We start from the raw sequence: 17,173 nt of genomic DNA on the forward strand, positions 1-17,173 counted from the left end.
AAAGTAAGGAAGGAAATCCAAATCTCTGGCTGGGCCAGGATGAGAAGCAGTGTTTAATTTGTTGGAAGAGTTCTAATTCCTACTTCTTTGTCAGTTACAGTTCCTTACACAGGGAATCACACCTGAAAGGTTTATGACAGGATTCAAATCAAGCCAACTGCTCCTCTCTCCACCCTGCAAAATGCTTCGTTTTTACATATACTAAAGAGATGTTAATACTTTAGCAAATACAAGTATACATTTGACAATGATTGCCTTATACGTTATAAAAGAAGGTATCTTTAGGCTTCATAAGGTGTAAGACTATATTAAGTTATCTACACACATAAACATATTTTAGTGCACAAATATGGGATTTAGAAGTCACAATGCAATGTTCCTTCAAGAGAATCACAAGACGGTAGGTGAACTCTGAATATAAAGTTCATGTATAGTATCTACACTTGAATATAATGAGGTTGAAAGCCTGTTAAGTTGGATGGAATCCAAAGAGAGATGGGAGTATGATGCTTAGTATATTCCATTTGACTTGTGTATTTCTTATCATATCCCAATTAAAAGCACACCTGCTTTAAAATAATGAGCTAGCAGAAGAAGAAAGGTCAAGGGTTAGAGGGGAATAATAGGTGATGTGGTGATGTAGTAGTTTATAATCATGTTTGTACATTTGAATGCTTTTATATTGTAGCTAAATAATGAAACTTAAAGAATATGGTTAATCACTCATGTTCAATATATGTATCCTAATGCTTCATGTGTAATGAATCCTGCTGGCAAAATTAGTTATTCCTCTCTAGTTTGAAAGTGTAAAATAGCTAAAACAGCTTGCTTCTCTAGATCCTAATCTGTAGGTGCTGCACAACAGTGTACCCACTGTAGAAGCTTCTTAAAGCCTCTAGCTAAAGTCTTTTTCTAAGATGCTTCTGAAGTTTGGTCTCTCATTAGGTCATAAATAATAAGGGAACATGAGTTCTTGTGCCAAATAGACACCTGCTGATAAGAGGTCCCCTAGCAAGCTTTGGATAGTGTCTTCTAAGCAGTGGAGTGGGTCAAGAAAAACCTAGATTCCTGTGCCAAGAAGTACCCCAATTTATAGGAGGCTAAGATCCTGTGCCAAGATAAAAGGCCTTTGGACAATGTAAATACATTAAAGTCTCTTCACAGTAAGATAAGGGAACCAAAGATTTGCAGGAAAATCCGAGTAGAGGGCATCCAGAGGAAGGATAAGATCAAGTGAAGATATATATCAGTGAAGACACGGGCATGGATATATATATCATGAAGGCACTACCGGCTGGGTTGATACAGTTAAGAAGAACCAAATATTACGGTATAGCGGAAATCGACTGTTATAGAGATGTATTAATTGGAGGAGATACCACCTGGTATATGACATAGTATGACTAGATGAATTGTAATAGGCTATGGCCCTCATCTCCTAGCCAATGGAAAAGTGAGGGAGGGATTGGGTGGTCCTGAAAAGGTAATATAAACTGTTGTAGAACAAAGGAAGGGTGTGCCTACTACTGGGTAGACACCCGATCTTGCAAGACCGTAAACCAATAAAAGCTTTTTTATCTGCTTCACCAACTTTGTCCAGATTATTTTGAGGGTCCTTGGACCCACGTTTCTAACACCTGCCCTGTGATTTTTGTTGTAAAATGACTCAAATTCGATTTCTCTCTCTTGTAAAGATTCTCCACAGCCGGACTCTCGTTCCACAAAAAAGCCTGCTAAATCAATTCTCATTAGGCCTTTGAGTATGCCCCTGGAATTTTGATTTCTTAAATGAGTAAGCTTCAAAATGGCACTATAGTCCATTTCAAGTTTAGTTGAAACCTCGGTCAGTATAGATAGTATGGTGAAGTTCTTATCTTAGTTCATTCCATATAGATGCAGATTAATGCACCTCTCGTAAACTGCTTGAAGTGCTCTTTTGAAGCTGTGTGGAATTTGCAAATCCACTGCAAACAGCTGCGGGAAAGTGGTTTGAAAACACATTATTTCTCCGGGTGAAAGCGAAGGGCCTTTAGTTGTTTCTATGGTTTTTTAAATTGTCTTGTGACAGGTAAAATAGAACTTTGTACCAGTATTTCTCACCTAATTAGGAGAGATTCAACATAAGTGGAACCTTGCTGGTCCATGTAAATATACATTTGTTTGCTGCAAAACTATAGAACGGATGAAATAAAACAACAAAACCAATGAAATAAAACAAATGATTAATACAGTAATGGCCCAGTATTTTACTGAAAAACAGCTTTTGGTGAGCTGCAAATATGTACTTTACAGTTGGAAGCTCAGACTGTTCTGTGGCATATTGTGCTTTTTATCACCTTGGGTGGATACAACAGCTGTGGTTCTTCCGTGAAAAGCAAGAAATGGACTCTCTGATCATGTCCAGGCTAGATAACTGTGAAGTGTCTATGGCAGAGGGCAGCAAGAGTTTTATATCTGGCATTGTTTACTCGTCTGGGTTCTCGCACTCTCCTGCCTGCCTCTTCTTTCCATCTCTCTTCCCTTCCAGCCTCCTTTTTTTGTTTTGTTTATTCCCTCCTAACAGTTGGACTGTAATTTAATATTTCGACAGCTGGGGATTGATTAATTTGCGGGTACCATATTTTAAGTGTTGTGCGTTTTTCCATTTTAACTTACTAACTTTTGTGTTTTTATGTCCTATATAACTGATGATGTTTTTGTTTTGTTGTAAACCACTGCTTTGGCAGGGGGAGAGCGGCATATAAATACATTTATTAATATGATTATTATTTACATACCTTTGAAAATTCAGCTGATTCAATATGTAGCATCCAAATTACAGATAGGAGTGGGGTTCAGGGTTCATATAACTTCAGCGCTGACAGATCTAGTGCAGAGAGGAAGGGCTGTGTTGTTTGTTGGTTTTGTGAAGAAAACTGGTTCAAGGCCCTGCTTCATATTCAGCTATAATGGAAGTATATACTAAGACATGTTTCTAACTGTGTAATGGATATAGCTCAACAAGCTGCTACGCCCCTCTGTGCATGAACAGTGGATGTTTGCACATGTTTGCTACTTAATACCATTAAGGTATTTACTGCTTCAAACAATGTATACAGAGCACACACATTCTTGATGTAGAAAGTATACACTTGCACTCAGCCCTGAAAGTCTCTGGCTAGCCTGATCAAGATTTTTGCCTATCAAATAACACTTCCAGGATTGAATAGGAGCATACAAATTATGATGTTCTTCACAGAATTATAATGTGCCACTGAAATTACAATACCAATAATGTTTAATCCTGCTGATTTCAGTAGAACCTTACTTCTACAGAACTGTTTAGAATTGTTGTTATAGCCTGAGTGTAATCTTCAGAAGTAAATCTTTTTTTATTACAGAGCTAAATTAAAGTGGAAAGGGATGATTCTTCAGTATAAGATAGATACACGAATTCAAGTACAACATGCTTTTATTATATGAAATGGTCGACATTCCAGCATTCATATCACCACTGTCAGTGCTTTTTAAATGCAACAATGGTCCTTACAGATCACCAGCTTTGGCCTGTATTTGTTTTGAGACAGGTGATGGAAATAAATATGAGAAAAATCTAGATCATCATCTTAACAGACTTTAGAATTCACCAGTCATTTTTTGTACAGGCACAAGTAACTGTGGAAATCATACTGATAATTTTTTACTCGCTGTAACTGCTGGCTTCTAAGCAAAACTCAACTGGACGTTTTTCAAAATTTGGATGAAATGGGCCCTTTCCGTACAACCAAAATAAAACATTTTGGGACAGGAAATAAAATTTTTCCTCCAAGGAGTTCCATTTAGTTTTTAGCCCAAAACATTTTATTTCCAGCCTTAAAACGTTTTGTATGCATCCTGGATTTTAGCCATTTTTTTTGTGAAAACGTTTTTGAAATGTTTTCACTTGCTCGCATTACTTTAAAATGTTTTACAAGCTTCTGCACTGTCCCTGGACCTCATCCTTAGTGCTATTTTCTAAGCTTGCTCCATTGCCCATTAACTTCTGTCATTTTGTGGGGGTGATATCTTCGATGCTATGAGGACACAAGATATGGAGAATCACAGCATGAGGCTTTGAAGCATCAAAGCTACAAATCCACAGAAAAGACAAAATAAAATGGGAGAATCACAAAATAGCTGCCATAAAGTGTTTTGAGGGGGTGAGTGCAGACAAACGGAGAGGATTGAAAACATTTTGCAGATGTTTTCAGAGACCTGTGCAGAAATAGCCATGATTTCTTAATCTCAGACTGTGTTGGTGCTCTAGTGGTAAATCAGTGTTAAGCCTGTCATAGCATCCACTCAGTCAGTGAACCATAAGAGAAATGTAGCTTTGGGAAGGGCTTACAGCAGGGGCCCTCAGTCTTCAGGCACCTTTGGAATTTTCACATAGGCTGCTATGAGAAGTAGAGCCAATCACATAATGTTAAGAAGTACAGCTATGCATAACTCTTGACAGTAGGTCTTCAACATTTCAGGTAGAAGCTCTTTTTAACAGAATGTCTTTTAAAATTATTGTTTAAAAACTGCATTTTGGTAGAGAGCCATACATACCAGTACTGAATACTGGTGCCTTTGGGGAGGGGCTCTCCCAAGTTCTGAGGGGGAAAATTGATGGAAATAGATGTAACCTTATGTGTGCACACTGGATTTTTTTATTGGTGACCCTTGACCAAGAGAGACTCAAATCTCATTAGAGCACAACCTCAGATATTTAGAGGAAGGTATAATGGTTCAGCACATTTCAAATTGTATAAAATGATAGTATAGCTGTATCTTCTTTGTCATCATGTACTACTGCATCATTCTTTATCTGAATCTGTTATTCAAAAATCCTGTTCTACTTCCTGTAGACATAATGGTTCATAGACATAAACATATGAAATAGCCTAAATTGTGCAAAAACAGTGGCATAAAATGTTAATTTTACATAAAAATTTGTGATTACCATAGAAATAATTTATGTTATATTTATAAGTTATCAATCATTACATATTAGCCGGGACATTAACAGTTGGTTAGAAGAAATTATATACATTATATCAAAACTCATTGTCATGCTATATTTTAGCTTTACTGATAATATAATATCTGAATGTAACTGTTTTAGTATGATATATACTAAATGGATATATGTTAAGTGCTTCCAAGTCGCTTCTGACTGATGGTGACCTTAGGAATCAATGGCCCCTTCCGCACACGCCAAATAATGCGTTTTCAAACCACTTTCACAACTGTTTGCAAGTGGATTTTGCCATTCCGCACAGCTTCAAAGAGCACTGAAAGCAGTTTGAAAGTGCATTATTCTGCATGTGCGGAATGAGCCAATGTCCTCCAAAATGTCTTGCTTATTCCTTCAAATCAAATTCTTATGGTGACTTTTTAGATCTGTAATAGAATTCTGGTTTGCATTTTACACCTGAGTTCTTACAAGACATACAGCCTGGTTCTATCTATTGTTACTCAGTTCTGGTTCTATCTATTGCTCCCCCCCCCCCCCTTCAGTATACTTAATAATATAGCCTTAAAGAATTAGCACAAGAAGCTGCCTGATACTGGATCAGACCCCTGGCCTACCAAACTCAGTATTGGCTGTTCCATCTTTCACATCACATGCTACCTGGACCTCTAGCTGGAAAGGTCAGGCACTGCACATGGGATTTTCTACATGAAAAGCTGATCTGCAAGCCATACCACTAACTGCTTTTAAAACTCCCATTTAAAAAGTAGTTTTCCATACGGCATGGGGGCTGTCATTTAAGATAAGCACATCAAAATCTCTTTGGGTTAAATGAGTACCCCATTTATTTTAGCCGACTGCTTTCAGTCAAAGACCCTGAAGGCTTTTTATAACATTAATTACCAAATTACAAACTCACATCAAAGCATGTAAAAAAAATTAAGCAAGAACTTCCAATCATAAAATGCCCCTCTTCCTTAGTGCCACATGGCTAATCCAGCTCAAGAGCCCTTCAATGAAGATGCATCTTAACTGTCATAGTTCTTTGATCCTTCACCATGGCTTTGGAATAAAGTTCCACTCTGCTAAAGGCGGAGTTATCCCTTGATGCAAAGACCCTTCTTTCAGGCACAGAGAGCTATGCTTTAGCAGAAGAGGCATGTTCCACCAGCAGAAGATTTTATGGCTGTACCACTAGTGGAATGGGACCTTTGGATCCAATCTGTGATTCCTTAATGAAATTGGCGACTCACACAGTTTTGTCCTAGGGAAGATATTTTAATATATTCTATGGATTATGAATGCAATTTGCAAGCTTTACTTGACCACTGAACTGAATGTAGATTGGAGAAAACTAATGCTTTGGATATTGTAGCCCCAATTTACAGTATCTTTCAAATTAAAAAGAAATAATCTTATTCAAGTTTGGAGAATTTGAAAAGAATTGATAAAACTGCATCATTTCACTACTGGAAAAAACCAGGGTCCCTAGATTTATTAAACCAAATCGCCTGACAGTGAAATTCAGTTAAGGGCCTTGGCATGGGCGAAACTTCCTCCCACTCAGACCTACTGCTGTGGTAGACTTGTACTTCATCAGTGATTTCGTCAGGAGCATAATCGCCACCAAGGATGTAAATTTTATCTTCTATCCCAACTGCTCCTGCATTAAAACCAGCACACTCAAAAGAGCCTTCCCCTTTCCAGACACACGTCTCTGGACAAAAGCTATAAACTTTGTAAGTAGACAGGTCACAAATGTACAATGTGCAGTTCAGTGGAACTGCTTTGATTAAGGTTGCATGAAAGAATTGCCCAAATTCTGCTACCAGTTCAGACCACTGATCAGTCTCAGCATTATACTTAAAGAAACAATCAAGAGATGGATTAAAAGCATCAGTAATTTCTACTTCAGAACCAAGTACATAAATTATATTCCGGCATGCACTTGCTTCGGGGTAATATATGCCTCTTGGTAATGGACTCACAGATTTCCATTCTCTAGAGAGAGGGCTGTACGCTTCCACATCCAAAAGGCTTTTGATACCCTGAGATGCCCTCGTCTTCCCCCCTATCACAAACAACTGGTTCAGGGCCACAACCAACGTGTGCATTGTTCTTGGCTTTTTCATAGGAGATACTGATGAGATGCTGTCTCTTGCTAGACAGTAACACCAAGTTTGGTTGGTAGCATCATGGAATGCTTCGCCAATATGAAGTCTAATTGTCCGGCAACATTTCCCTTTGCATCCCCCAGTTATAAATATTTTTTCACCATAACTAGATAGACTGGATCCTGGAAGATCAATTATGTCTGTGTTCATCAGTTCTTTCCATTTATCAGTTTGAATGTTATAGCAAAACGTATGTCGACATACACCGTTTTCCTCAGTTTTGTGCACCAGTATGTACTTCTCAGTTGTTGACGGCCGAGCGTCTAGAAATAACCCACTGGATGTTTGCACACATTTGACTGCCTCTTTGACAACTGCCAGGCAGCTAGTGTCTTCAAGCAACTGTTCTTCAGAGTGTAAGAAGTTCTGTAAGACCTCCTCAGATAACTGATGCAATCTTACTGCTTTCATCAAGTGGGGAAGATGCCTCTGTCTTGTTTCTAAGTCATGCCTCGTCCACTGAAGGACAGCTTTCAACACACATTCCTCATCTGGGACATTCAGCTCGTCAGCTTCTAGACATTTTTGCAATATCTCAGAATTAATTTCCAAAAAGTCATTTGTTTGGAGCAGTAAAGGGAAATGGCGTTGGGCAAAACCTAGTGCATGGTTGAACAACTCAGTGGAACCATAACTTTCAGATATGGACAATAGCTGCAAGCAGTTGATGAGATCTATGCTCTTAATTAGAAAGTCACTGCAAGCTTTGGAAAGAAGAGCAACTTGGAGGAAGGATGAGAGCTGAAAGAACATTTCTACATTGTCATTTGTTATCTCTGTCCTTCCAGTGTAAGCATAATCTAGAAAGGCCTTCACTGCAGTGGGTGATAAATTACTAATGGTAACACTCCCATGGTCTCTTTCTTTCATATTAACTTCAAACATGGCCCTGCAGTTAAAAAACAGAGAAGATGAACATACAATAAATAATCTCCAATATCTGGGTTGCCTCGGTACAGAAGAAAAGATGACAGTAAAAACAGTTACACTGTATTTGTTGTTTGGTAAAGCAGAGGGCAAAACAGAGTGAATTACTAGGTAAGTGAATGAATACGAATCCACTTCAGTACAAACGTCACATGGAAATAACAGTTAATGTTTCTTGGCTAACAAGTTTTTACCAGTTTTAATTAGTGCAGTAAAATAAAATATGGCTTGTGTTATTGTATCTTTCCTCTATTTTTAGAGTTCAAAAGTAAAGCAAAAACCATTTCAAAATATTATGCCCAAATGTGTATGATCCAGCAACATTTCCCCCCAGGTAACATTCTAAAAATATCCACATGCACAAGTGCCATTTTAGAAACAAATTTACCTGAAAAAGTCACTACTTGCTGCTAGTACACAACGATGACATGGGATTATTTCGTCTTGCACAAGTATTTTAAAGTCAAAAAAGTTGTTTTGATCTCTGAAGCTTTGCAGGACCTTTAAGATTTGCTGCCCATGGCCTTCAGCTACCAAGGGGTTGATTTTCTTTTCAGGTGTTGAGATCCCATTGCAACTTGGAGGACTAGTGGAATTATGCTGGTTGGCCATGGCTACTTTGCTCTATTCTGATTGCTGGGAGAGGTGAAATAAACACAGTTACTGAGACTGTAGAGATAATGTTCTTAAAATAATTCACTTTAATTGAAAAGAAAATCTATTTCATGTCTGACGTGCAGATAATAGCTGTGACTAAGAGATACTTTGCACAATAAGTAGCCCAAGATGGTTGAAGAAGAAAGCTGGTTTTTATACCCTGCTTTCCTCTACAAAAAAAGTCTCGAAGTGGCTTACATTCACCTTCCTTTCCCCTCCTCATAACAGACACCTTGTGAGGCAGATGGAGCTGAGAGAATTCTGAGAGAACTGTTACTATCCCAAGGGCACTCAGCAGGCTTCATGTGCAGAAGTGGGGAAACAAACCTGCTTCACTAGATTAGAGTTGCCATATTTTCCACAGTTAAGTAGAGATGCAGAACAGGAGTTAATAAAACAACCTCTAGATAAATTTGGCAACAGTCTTAAGTACAATGTATTGTCGAAGTTGTCGAAGGCTTTCACGGCCGGAATCACTTGGGTGCTGTGTGGTTTCCGGGCTGTATGGCCGTGTTCTAGCAGCATTCTCTCCTGACGTTTCGCCTGCATCTGTGGCTGGCATCTTCAGAGGATCTGATGTTGGGAAAGCAAGTGGAGTATATATATATCTGTTGGGAGTGTCCAGGGTGGGTGGAGAAACATAGTCTGTGAGTAACAAAGAAACAACTCATATCAATACCAGCCAAAAGATGAGTGCACAAGACTGGGATAAAATTGACAACTTCTCCTACAGCAAAATGGAGAAAGACATGGCTTAACACACCAAAAGGCAGAAACTAAAATTCGACAAATGCCAAAAACATCAGGTGAAACCTGTACTGGACACATCAAGGACCATCATCAATCTGACTGAGAGGCAACTCTCTGAGGCTGAAGTATCCATCTTAGCAAAAGGAGGCAATTTTGCTGTTACCACCACTCACCAGAATTCCTAGTATGGAAAAAAACATCATCGCTTAATGTGGAATCAAAGCGCATTTATCATCTCCCTGAGGAAGAAGCCGGAGGGAAGGTAAGAGGGGAAAACAGCAAGGGGATTCTGAGAAAGGCAAAACTTCCCTCTCCAGTAACATAAACAAGGAAAGAAAGAAAAAAGCCATCAAAGATCTCTAATTCTGATTCAGAAATCATCATTCTACCAGCAGATAAAGGTAATGCCAACTGTTATCATGGAAACAAACCAATAATACAAAGAAAAAACCAGACAACTTTGGACCCCACAACATACAAAAAAGCTAAAAACAGGACCTGCAACTCCAACAAAAAATCACCAGGAAAAATCCAACACTTTGATTAAAAAAACTCCCCAATTGATCCAATCTCATTCAGCAAACGCCTCTCTGCAAATCTGAAGCTCACCCTCCTAGACTCTATGGATCTCCCAAAAATCCACATTGCAAGGACTCCCATTAACACCACCTTGCTAGGACCTCCATTAGAGTGCACTTGGATCTCCTTATATAATGATTTTAAGGCAAAGTTTCTGGCCACACAACTGCAAATCCATATTGGACTTACTACACATTACATTAAGGGACTCCAACCTCACTTCATTGAAAAAATCAGCAAACTCCAAACTCAACCCCAATGACAAACTGGATCAGTTTTGATGTGGTGTGTCCCTTTATTCACCAAGGTCCCCATAGCAGACACTATTCATTGTCAATCTCCATTAACCAGAAATTCCCAAAAAAGTTGACATCACAGCCCTCTGTTTCCAACATTGTCTCACTACCAGCTACTTCCAGTGGGATAATGAATACTATGAACAGAAAGATGGGGTAGCCATGGGTAGCCCTCTTAGCCCTGTAAATAGCTTAATTTTATATGGAAACATTCTTTTGAGAAACAAGCCCTGAAAACAGCACCTAAAGCTCCACCATATGGTCTCCAAGTTATGTGGATGACACATCTACCATTTGGCATACCACGGAGAAGAATCTAAACAAGTTCCTGGACCATATCAACAAGATCCAATTCCTAACATCCTAATTTACTATGGAGAAAGAAAATGAAGGAAAACTGCCATTTTAGACATGTTTTTCGAAGTCATCCAAAACTAAAACCAGCAATTGGGACAATACAGTATACAGAAAACCTACAATAACAATAAGATGTAGATATCTAAGCACAAAAAAACTCCAATCACCATCCAGGGCAAAAAAAAAAAGGAGCACCATAAAAAACTTTGGTACATCAGGCAAAGCAAAACAGCAATCTTGTGAACTCCCTCACTCTCCTACAAGATGTGACATTGCTCCAATTACACCTAAACAGGGCTCTTACAGGCTAATGGAAGTTACTCTAAATACAGATCTCATAACGGGCTGCAAGACCTTCAAGCAACAAGCTAATACATGAACAAAGATAAAGAGCCATCTAGGAGGGGAAAGTGTTCTTTTACCATACATCAAGGGAAACCCACTGATCGCGATAGGAAAACTGGATGAGTTAGAAGCTACAACTCTACAAAACAATCTACAGACCCACTAAGAAAAATTCAACAGGATGTGCTACGCTCAGCAAAGGATAAGAGGGATCCTTTAGCTACTGCAGGAGTCTATCGCATACCATGCAGCCAAGGTGTGACAAGTCTACATAGGAATCCACTCCAAACGCGAGCGCACATTGGTGACACGCATCAAAGAACACGAAAGGCATCTTCGCAGACTATTTCCAGCCAGAAAAATCAGCAATAAGCAGAACATACATGATAAAAGCCAACTCTGGACATAGAATATTATTTTGAAAAAAACAGAAATTCTGGACCACTCTGGAAAGCCACTTTCATGCCAGACTACACAGAGTAAGCCATTGAAATCCATAAGCACATGGACAATTTTAAACAGGAAGGAAGAAACTATGAAAATGAACAGAACTTGGCTGCCAGTGTTGAAAAATACTAGAGTCAAGACAGTGTCTAACCAGCTCCACACAAACACAGGATGACCATAGACAAAAGAAACAAAGGCCAGGATACTTCTATTCAGATGCTCCCACCAGTGACCTTGCTATCTCCATTGACACTCCCATGCTATATAGTCTTCATTGTTACCTTCATATAACTTCTATCATTCAGATGCCCCCCCCAACTATTGGACCTTGGTTGCTCTCTCTTTGTTACTCTCAGCAGACTATGTTTCTCCACCCACCCTGGACACTCCCAACAGATATATATACTCCACTTGCTTTCCCAACATCAGATCCTCTGAAGATGCCAGCCACAGATGCAGGCGAAACGTCAGGAGAGAATGCTGCTAGAACACGGCCATACAGCCCGGAAACCACACAGCACCCAAGTCTTAAGTACACTTACCTGGGAGTAAGCCCCACTGAATAACATGGAACTTACTTCTCATGGTTCCCTATAACACTTTTCCAGCAGTACTCTGATGTGCCATATACTAATCACATGTTATTCATCAACACAGAACCACTCCACTGACATTCTCCTTGGGCAAAAATCCTGCTCTCATTATATAGAGGGTACAGTGCAAAGATTGCTGTGCTAGGCCTGCAGGAATGTGACAGCGTCTGACATGGCAAGTCATATTGTGGACCTTCCAGTGGGGCAAGGAGTCCCAGGCAATACACACCTACGCTATTCCTTCTGTGCTGTGACGGCTCAGAACTAATGCAGTCAAGGACTCTGTTTTGTAAAAGCAAAAAAGAAAACTTCTTTATGAGTAAAGGGGGTAATTAATTCACCTTTTCCCAGCCGTAGCACTATTGTTGATGCTGACAGGCGCGGATGCACAAACGTTGGCATTCATCAATAATACATGTTAATGTTATTTTTATTAGACGGAAGGGACACACATGTGGACTTGAAAGAGTGTTTTAGTGCTTCGGAATCACTTTGAGAAACAGCAGGGGAACCAGCAGGAATGATCAAAACCCCACTGTCATTCCAGAGATGGAATCGCGGCTCTGCAAGAGGTGTTACCTAACTGCACAAGCTCACACTGGTTAGGGGAATCCAAAGAGACGAAAAGGAAGCCACGGAAAGGAAGTATTGGGGAGATTTGCTCATGAAAGCAAACATTCATCAGTGAACGGTAAACTGAGTCCTGGGGGAAGGACTGGTAGCTGCAGCTTTCCTACAAACTTTGGAGGTCCTTCCTAAATAGTTTAATGTCACAAATAAAACCCAACTTAACTTTGAGCAAATTCATCTCCTGCTACATTGCTTTCATATATGGCACCGTGCCTTCTATAAGTTCTGGATCCAATTCTTCCTTGTGCTGCCTGTGACAATTTTTACCTTAGCTGACCATCTGATTTCCATCTTTCTTCACAGCAAGCACCACTTCCCAGCAACTTAATGAAAACAAAATGTGGTGCCATCAGGTAACACTCAATGTAGGATAACTGCAGCACTTTCAAAGCAGGAGGCTTTTCAGAGGTGGCTTGCCATTGCCTGCTTCGCAAAACAACCCCAGTCTTCCGCATCAAAATACTAACCAGGTCAGCCCTACTTAGCTTCCAAGATCAGATTGGGCTATTCATACTCTTAATCACATTTTGGTAATCCATACTCTTAATCACATTTTGGTAACCGAAACCAATGGATGAGTGGAACATTTTTGTAATGGTTCTAGTTGCTGTTGTACGGAAAGTGTCTGGTAGTGTTTCTGTCCACAGAAAAGGGGTTGAACTGGGTTTGCACCTTCTTCAAGGTTCTAGATCCAGGATTAGAGCTTCAACAGACAACCTTTCCTAACTTCAGTTGTGCGTCCTCAGCTGTTGCTACAACCTGGAAAGGGCATGGTCTCAACAGAGGAATCCATGCTCTAATTACACCCAGACTCGATTACTGGAGCGTTATGTATTGAAGCTATCTGTGAAAAGTGTTCAGAAACGTCAGCTGGCTTAAAGTGTGCCAGCTAAAATGTCAGATGGATCCTATAAAAATGAACATTCTGCACCAACAGTGAAAGGTCTTTATTAGCCTATGGCAGCAAAAACCAGAAGAGGCCTTGTATTAACAGATAGACATGGAAAGACTAACAGATAGAAAGCAGTGTGCATCAAGTCTCATGTAACTCAGTAGTCCCCAGGGTGTTCCCCACTTCTCTTCCCTTGAAGCCCACCTGAAACTTTGAAAGACTATCCACGGCAGAGAAAGAACTTGGGTGTATGCCAACAATTCAAAGTATACTTACTCAGAAGCACGTTCTTCTGATAGTAGTATGGATTATTTCCCTGTAGTTGTGTTAAGGTATGGAAAGCTGGTCAGCAGGGTTCAGCAGTCCATCCAATAGACCATAACTAGGACAACAAAAAGAAATCACACACATCAGTACTGAACACTTCATTAGAAACTTGTTACACTTTCATGGGGGTGAGCTCCTCTAATAAAACAAAGTGCTCTCTCTCCCCTTCTCTGTGTAGGCGATTGAGGCCAAGTAGTGCTGAATGGAGAATGTATTTGATAGATAGGGTGTCAGGTAGGATTGCCAACCTCCAGGTGGTGGCTGGAGATTTGCTATCACAATTGATCTCCAGGCCACAGAGATCAGTTCACATGGAGCAAATGGCCACTTTGGACGGTGGACTCTACGGCATCACACTCCATTTCAGTCCCTCCCCTCTCCAACATTGTCCTCCTCCTCAGGATCCGCCCCAAAATTTCCAGGTGTTTCTCATCCCAGAGCTAGGAACCCTAATGTCAGGGAAAGAGTGACACAGTGGATAAAGGCAGAAGAGAGAAGTTGGAACTTTCATGTGTTCGGAAACATGGATATTGACTGTCCCGGATGTTAACTCATTCCTCCTCGGGATTCTGCAAGACTGTTTGGAGAAGGTGGCTTTGCAAATTATTGCTATTATTGAAAATAAACAACACAATAAAAAGGATTATATAAAGGGCTTGGTGGGAGGGGGGTGCCAAACAGATTGTCAGTTTGTACCAACACAGCTAATCTAAGACCCCTTGCAATTTGCATACCGAGCAAATAGATCAACAGATGATGCTATTAATATGGCTTTGCACTATATCCTACAGCATCTTGAATCGCCAAAGACCTATGCAAGGGTCCTCTTTGTTGACTTTAGTTCAGCATTCAATACTATCAGACCGGACATTCTTCTAACCAAAATCTAAACTAGCTTAGCAGTACCTTGAGCATATTTGTAAGGTGGATGCAAGCTTCCTAACGAGATAGGAAACAGCAGGTGAAAGAGTGGGAAAAATTACGCATCAGACAACCTGCGTAAATGAGCACAGGGCCCCTGAGCTGTGTACTTCTCTACCTCACTTCTCTTCTCTCTGTATACCAATGATCTGCATCCTCAAATGATCCATCTGTTCGAAAATACTGAAATTCTGCAGATGATACAATGAGCAGTGATTGGTCGATTCATTGAGACAATCGATGAAACCGCATACAGACGGGAGGTTGAACAACTAGGCCTCGTGGTGCCAATTTGGAACAATCTAGAACTGAATACTACACTTAAAACTTCAGTAGAAATGGTGGTAGATTTGCAAGGAGAGAAACCCTCCCATCCTACCTCCTCTCACAATACTAGACAACACAGTATCAACAGTAGAGAAACTTTAAATCTTCTAGGCTCCATCATATCTCATGACCTCTAAAATGGACAACCTAATATCAAAAAATGTCATTAAAAAAAAAAAGCTAATAACAAAGAATGTTCTTTTTCTAAGCGCCTAACTCAGGAAGCCTTCAAACCTGCCTCCAAGGAGCTGCTGCTGATACAGTTCTACAGAGGAATCATTGAGTCTGTCATCTGCACCTCTATAACTGGTGTGTGGTTTGGTTCTTGCGCAACCCAACAAGATTCGACACAGACTTCGGTAGAGAATAATCAGAACTGCAGAAAAACAATTGCTGCTAAGCACCTGCCTTCCACATTGAGGGACCTCTGTATACCTGCACCCGTGAGTCAAAAAAAAAGGGCTGTGAAAATATTTTATCATTGACCCTCGCATTCTGGACATAAAACTGTTTCCTAACTCTTTACCTGCCCTCTAAACGGTACGCTTTACAGAGCTATAATTCTGCACACCAAGACAACTAGACATAAGAACAGTTTTTTCCCTAATGCTGTATCACCTGTTAAAATAAATAATTCCCTCGGATAATGTCACAACCATTTATTATATATTTGCTATATAATTCGACTGCAATCTACTTACTTTTCTTATCATTCCTATTGCTCCCATCTCCTCCTAATTCAGTGACGCTGGTATGGACTCATAGCCTGTGCTGACATTTCCATTTTTATTTTATGATTTTACATTTTATGTTTTTATTACTATTGATTGTTTCCTGATTGCTTACTAGACCTATATGACAATCATTAAGTGCTGTACCTTATGATTCTTGACAAATGTATTTTCTTTTATGTACACTGAGAGCATATGCACCGGAGACAAATTCCTTGTGTGTCCAATCACACTTGGCCAATAAAGATTCTATTCTATTCTATTCTATTCTATTCTATTCTATTCTATTCTATTCTATTCTATTCTATTCTAGTCACCACAGAATTAAATACCCAATTCGTTAATTATATGGATCATTCATGCAATTCCAAATGACAGACTATTTTCTCTAGCGTACTCCACACCAGGTTATTGAGTTAGTTTTGAAAAGAAAAATCAGCCAAATAAAAATGCAACTTCATGAACATTTTCTAAGACTAGGCTTCATTGAATTCAGAGGGTCTAATAGTACATGGAGTTAACAGTAATATGGAAAGGGGGGATAAGGAAGACGTAGGAATCCAAATAAAATCTAGTTTTGCGTTTTAATGCGCCTTCAAACATCTCACTGTCTCGTTCACAAGCACGCAATTTTAAACATCAAAGAATTATGACAGCTAAGGGAGCACCCACGACGGGAACTTCATATTTTGGTCAGCGCATGCGCAAAATATGCGCATGCTCAGTACCGAGAAAGATGTTCATTCCTCAAGATCCGTTCTCTGGGTCCTCCCTGACGCAATCCCCAACCAAGAAAGATCGTAGTTCTGAAGCCGAGACCTACCCGGCAAAGTTCACACCCAAGCGTAGCAAACAACTCGCTGTGAACCCAGCCTTTTCTCCTCATTGCACATCAAAGGCCACTCACCAGTAATCTCTACCATCTCTCCGAGACCAACAGCAATATCCCCCCCCCCCGAAAACCTCTCGTTGAAATTCATTGGCTCCCTTCCCTGCCTATCAAAGGAGCTCTGCTTTTTGGTTGGCAGGAGAGCGTGTCATCACAGGTTTAGAACCCCTCTCCCCAGTCATTGCAACAATTGAGACAATGCCGTCCAGCGTCAGGACCGTCCTCTCTCCAAAGAGATACACACTCTGGTAGAAATACTATATACTTCCGGCTTCACATAGGGCAGTTCTGCTTAACATGCGGGGCAAATCCTTCGATTAACAAGAAACAATAGATGTAGGTGCTAGAGCGGA

General features: G+C 40.0%; 1 protein-coding gene across 3 annotated transcripts; it reads right to left on the minus strand.

Annotated features, from left to right (window-relative positions):
- Positions 1–3,433: 3,433 nt before the first annotated feature.
- KBTBD3 (kelch repeat and BTB domain containing 3) lies at positions 3,434–17,012 on the minus strand. Of its 3 annotated transcripts, none has more exons than XM_048494345.1 (4): positions 16,839–17,012; positions 13,902–14,007; positions 8,468–8,715; positions 3,434–8,041 (listed from the first exon to the last, which is right to left on the minus strand). In XM_048494345.1, exons 3-4 carry the CDS (start codon positions 8,689–8,691, stop codon positions 6,445–6,447), a joined length of 1,821 nt encoding a protein of 606 aa, XP_048350302.1. In that variant the 5' UTR covers positions 8,692–8,715; positions 13,902–14,007; positions 16,839–17,012; the 3' UTR covers positions 3,434–6,444. The 3 variants fall into 3 exon arrangements, with proteins under 3 accessions (XP_048350302.1, XP_048350303.1, XP_048350304.1); XM_048494346.1 differs by having other exon boundaries at positions 16,755–17,012; XM_048494347.1 differs by lacking the exons at positions 13,902–14,007; positions 16,839–17,012 and having other exon boundaries at positions 8,468–9,209.
- Between the last annotated feature and the right edge of the window lie 161 nt (positions 17,013–17,173).

The sequence above is a fragment of the Sphaerodactylus townsendi genome, linkage group LG04, assembly GCF_021028975.2.
Source record: "Sphaerodactylus townsendi isolate TG3544 linkage group LG04, MPM_Stown_v2.3, whole genome shotgun sequence".
Classification (NCBI taxonomy): domain Eukaryota; kingdom Metazoa; phylum Chordata; class Lepidosauria; order Squamata; family Sphaerodactylidae; genus Sphaerodactylus; species Sphaerodactylus townsendi.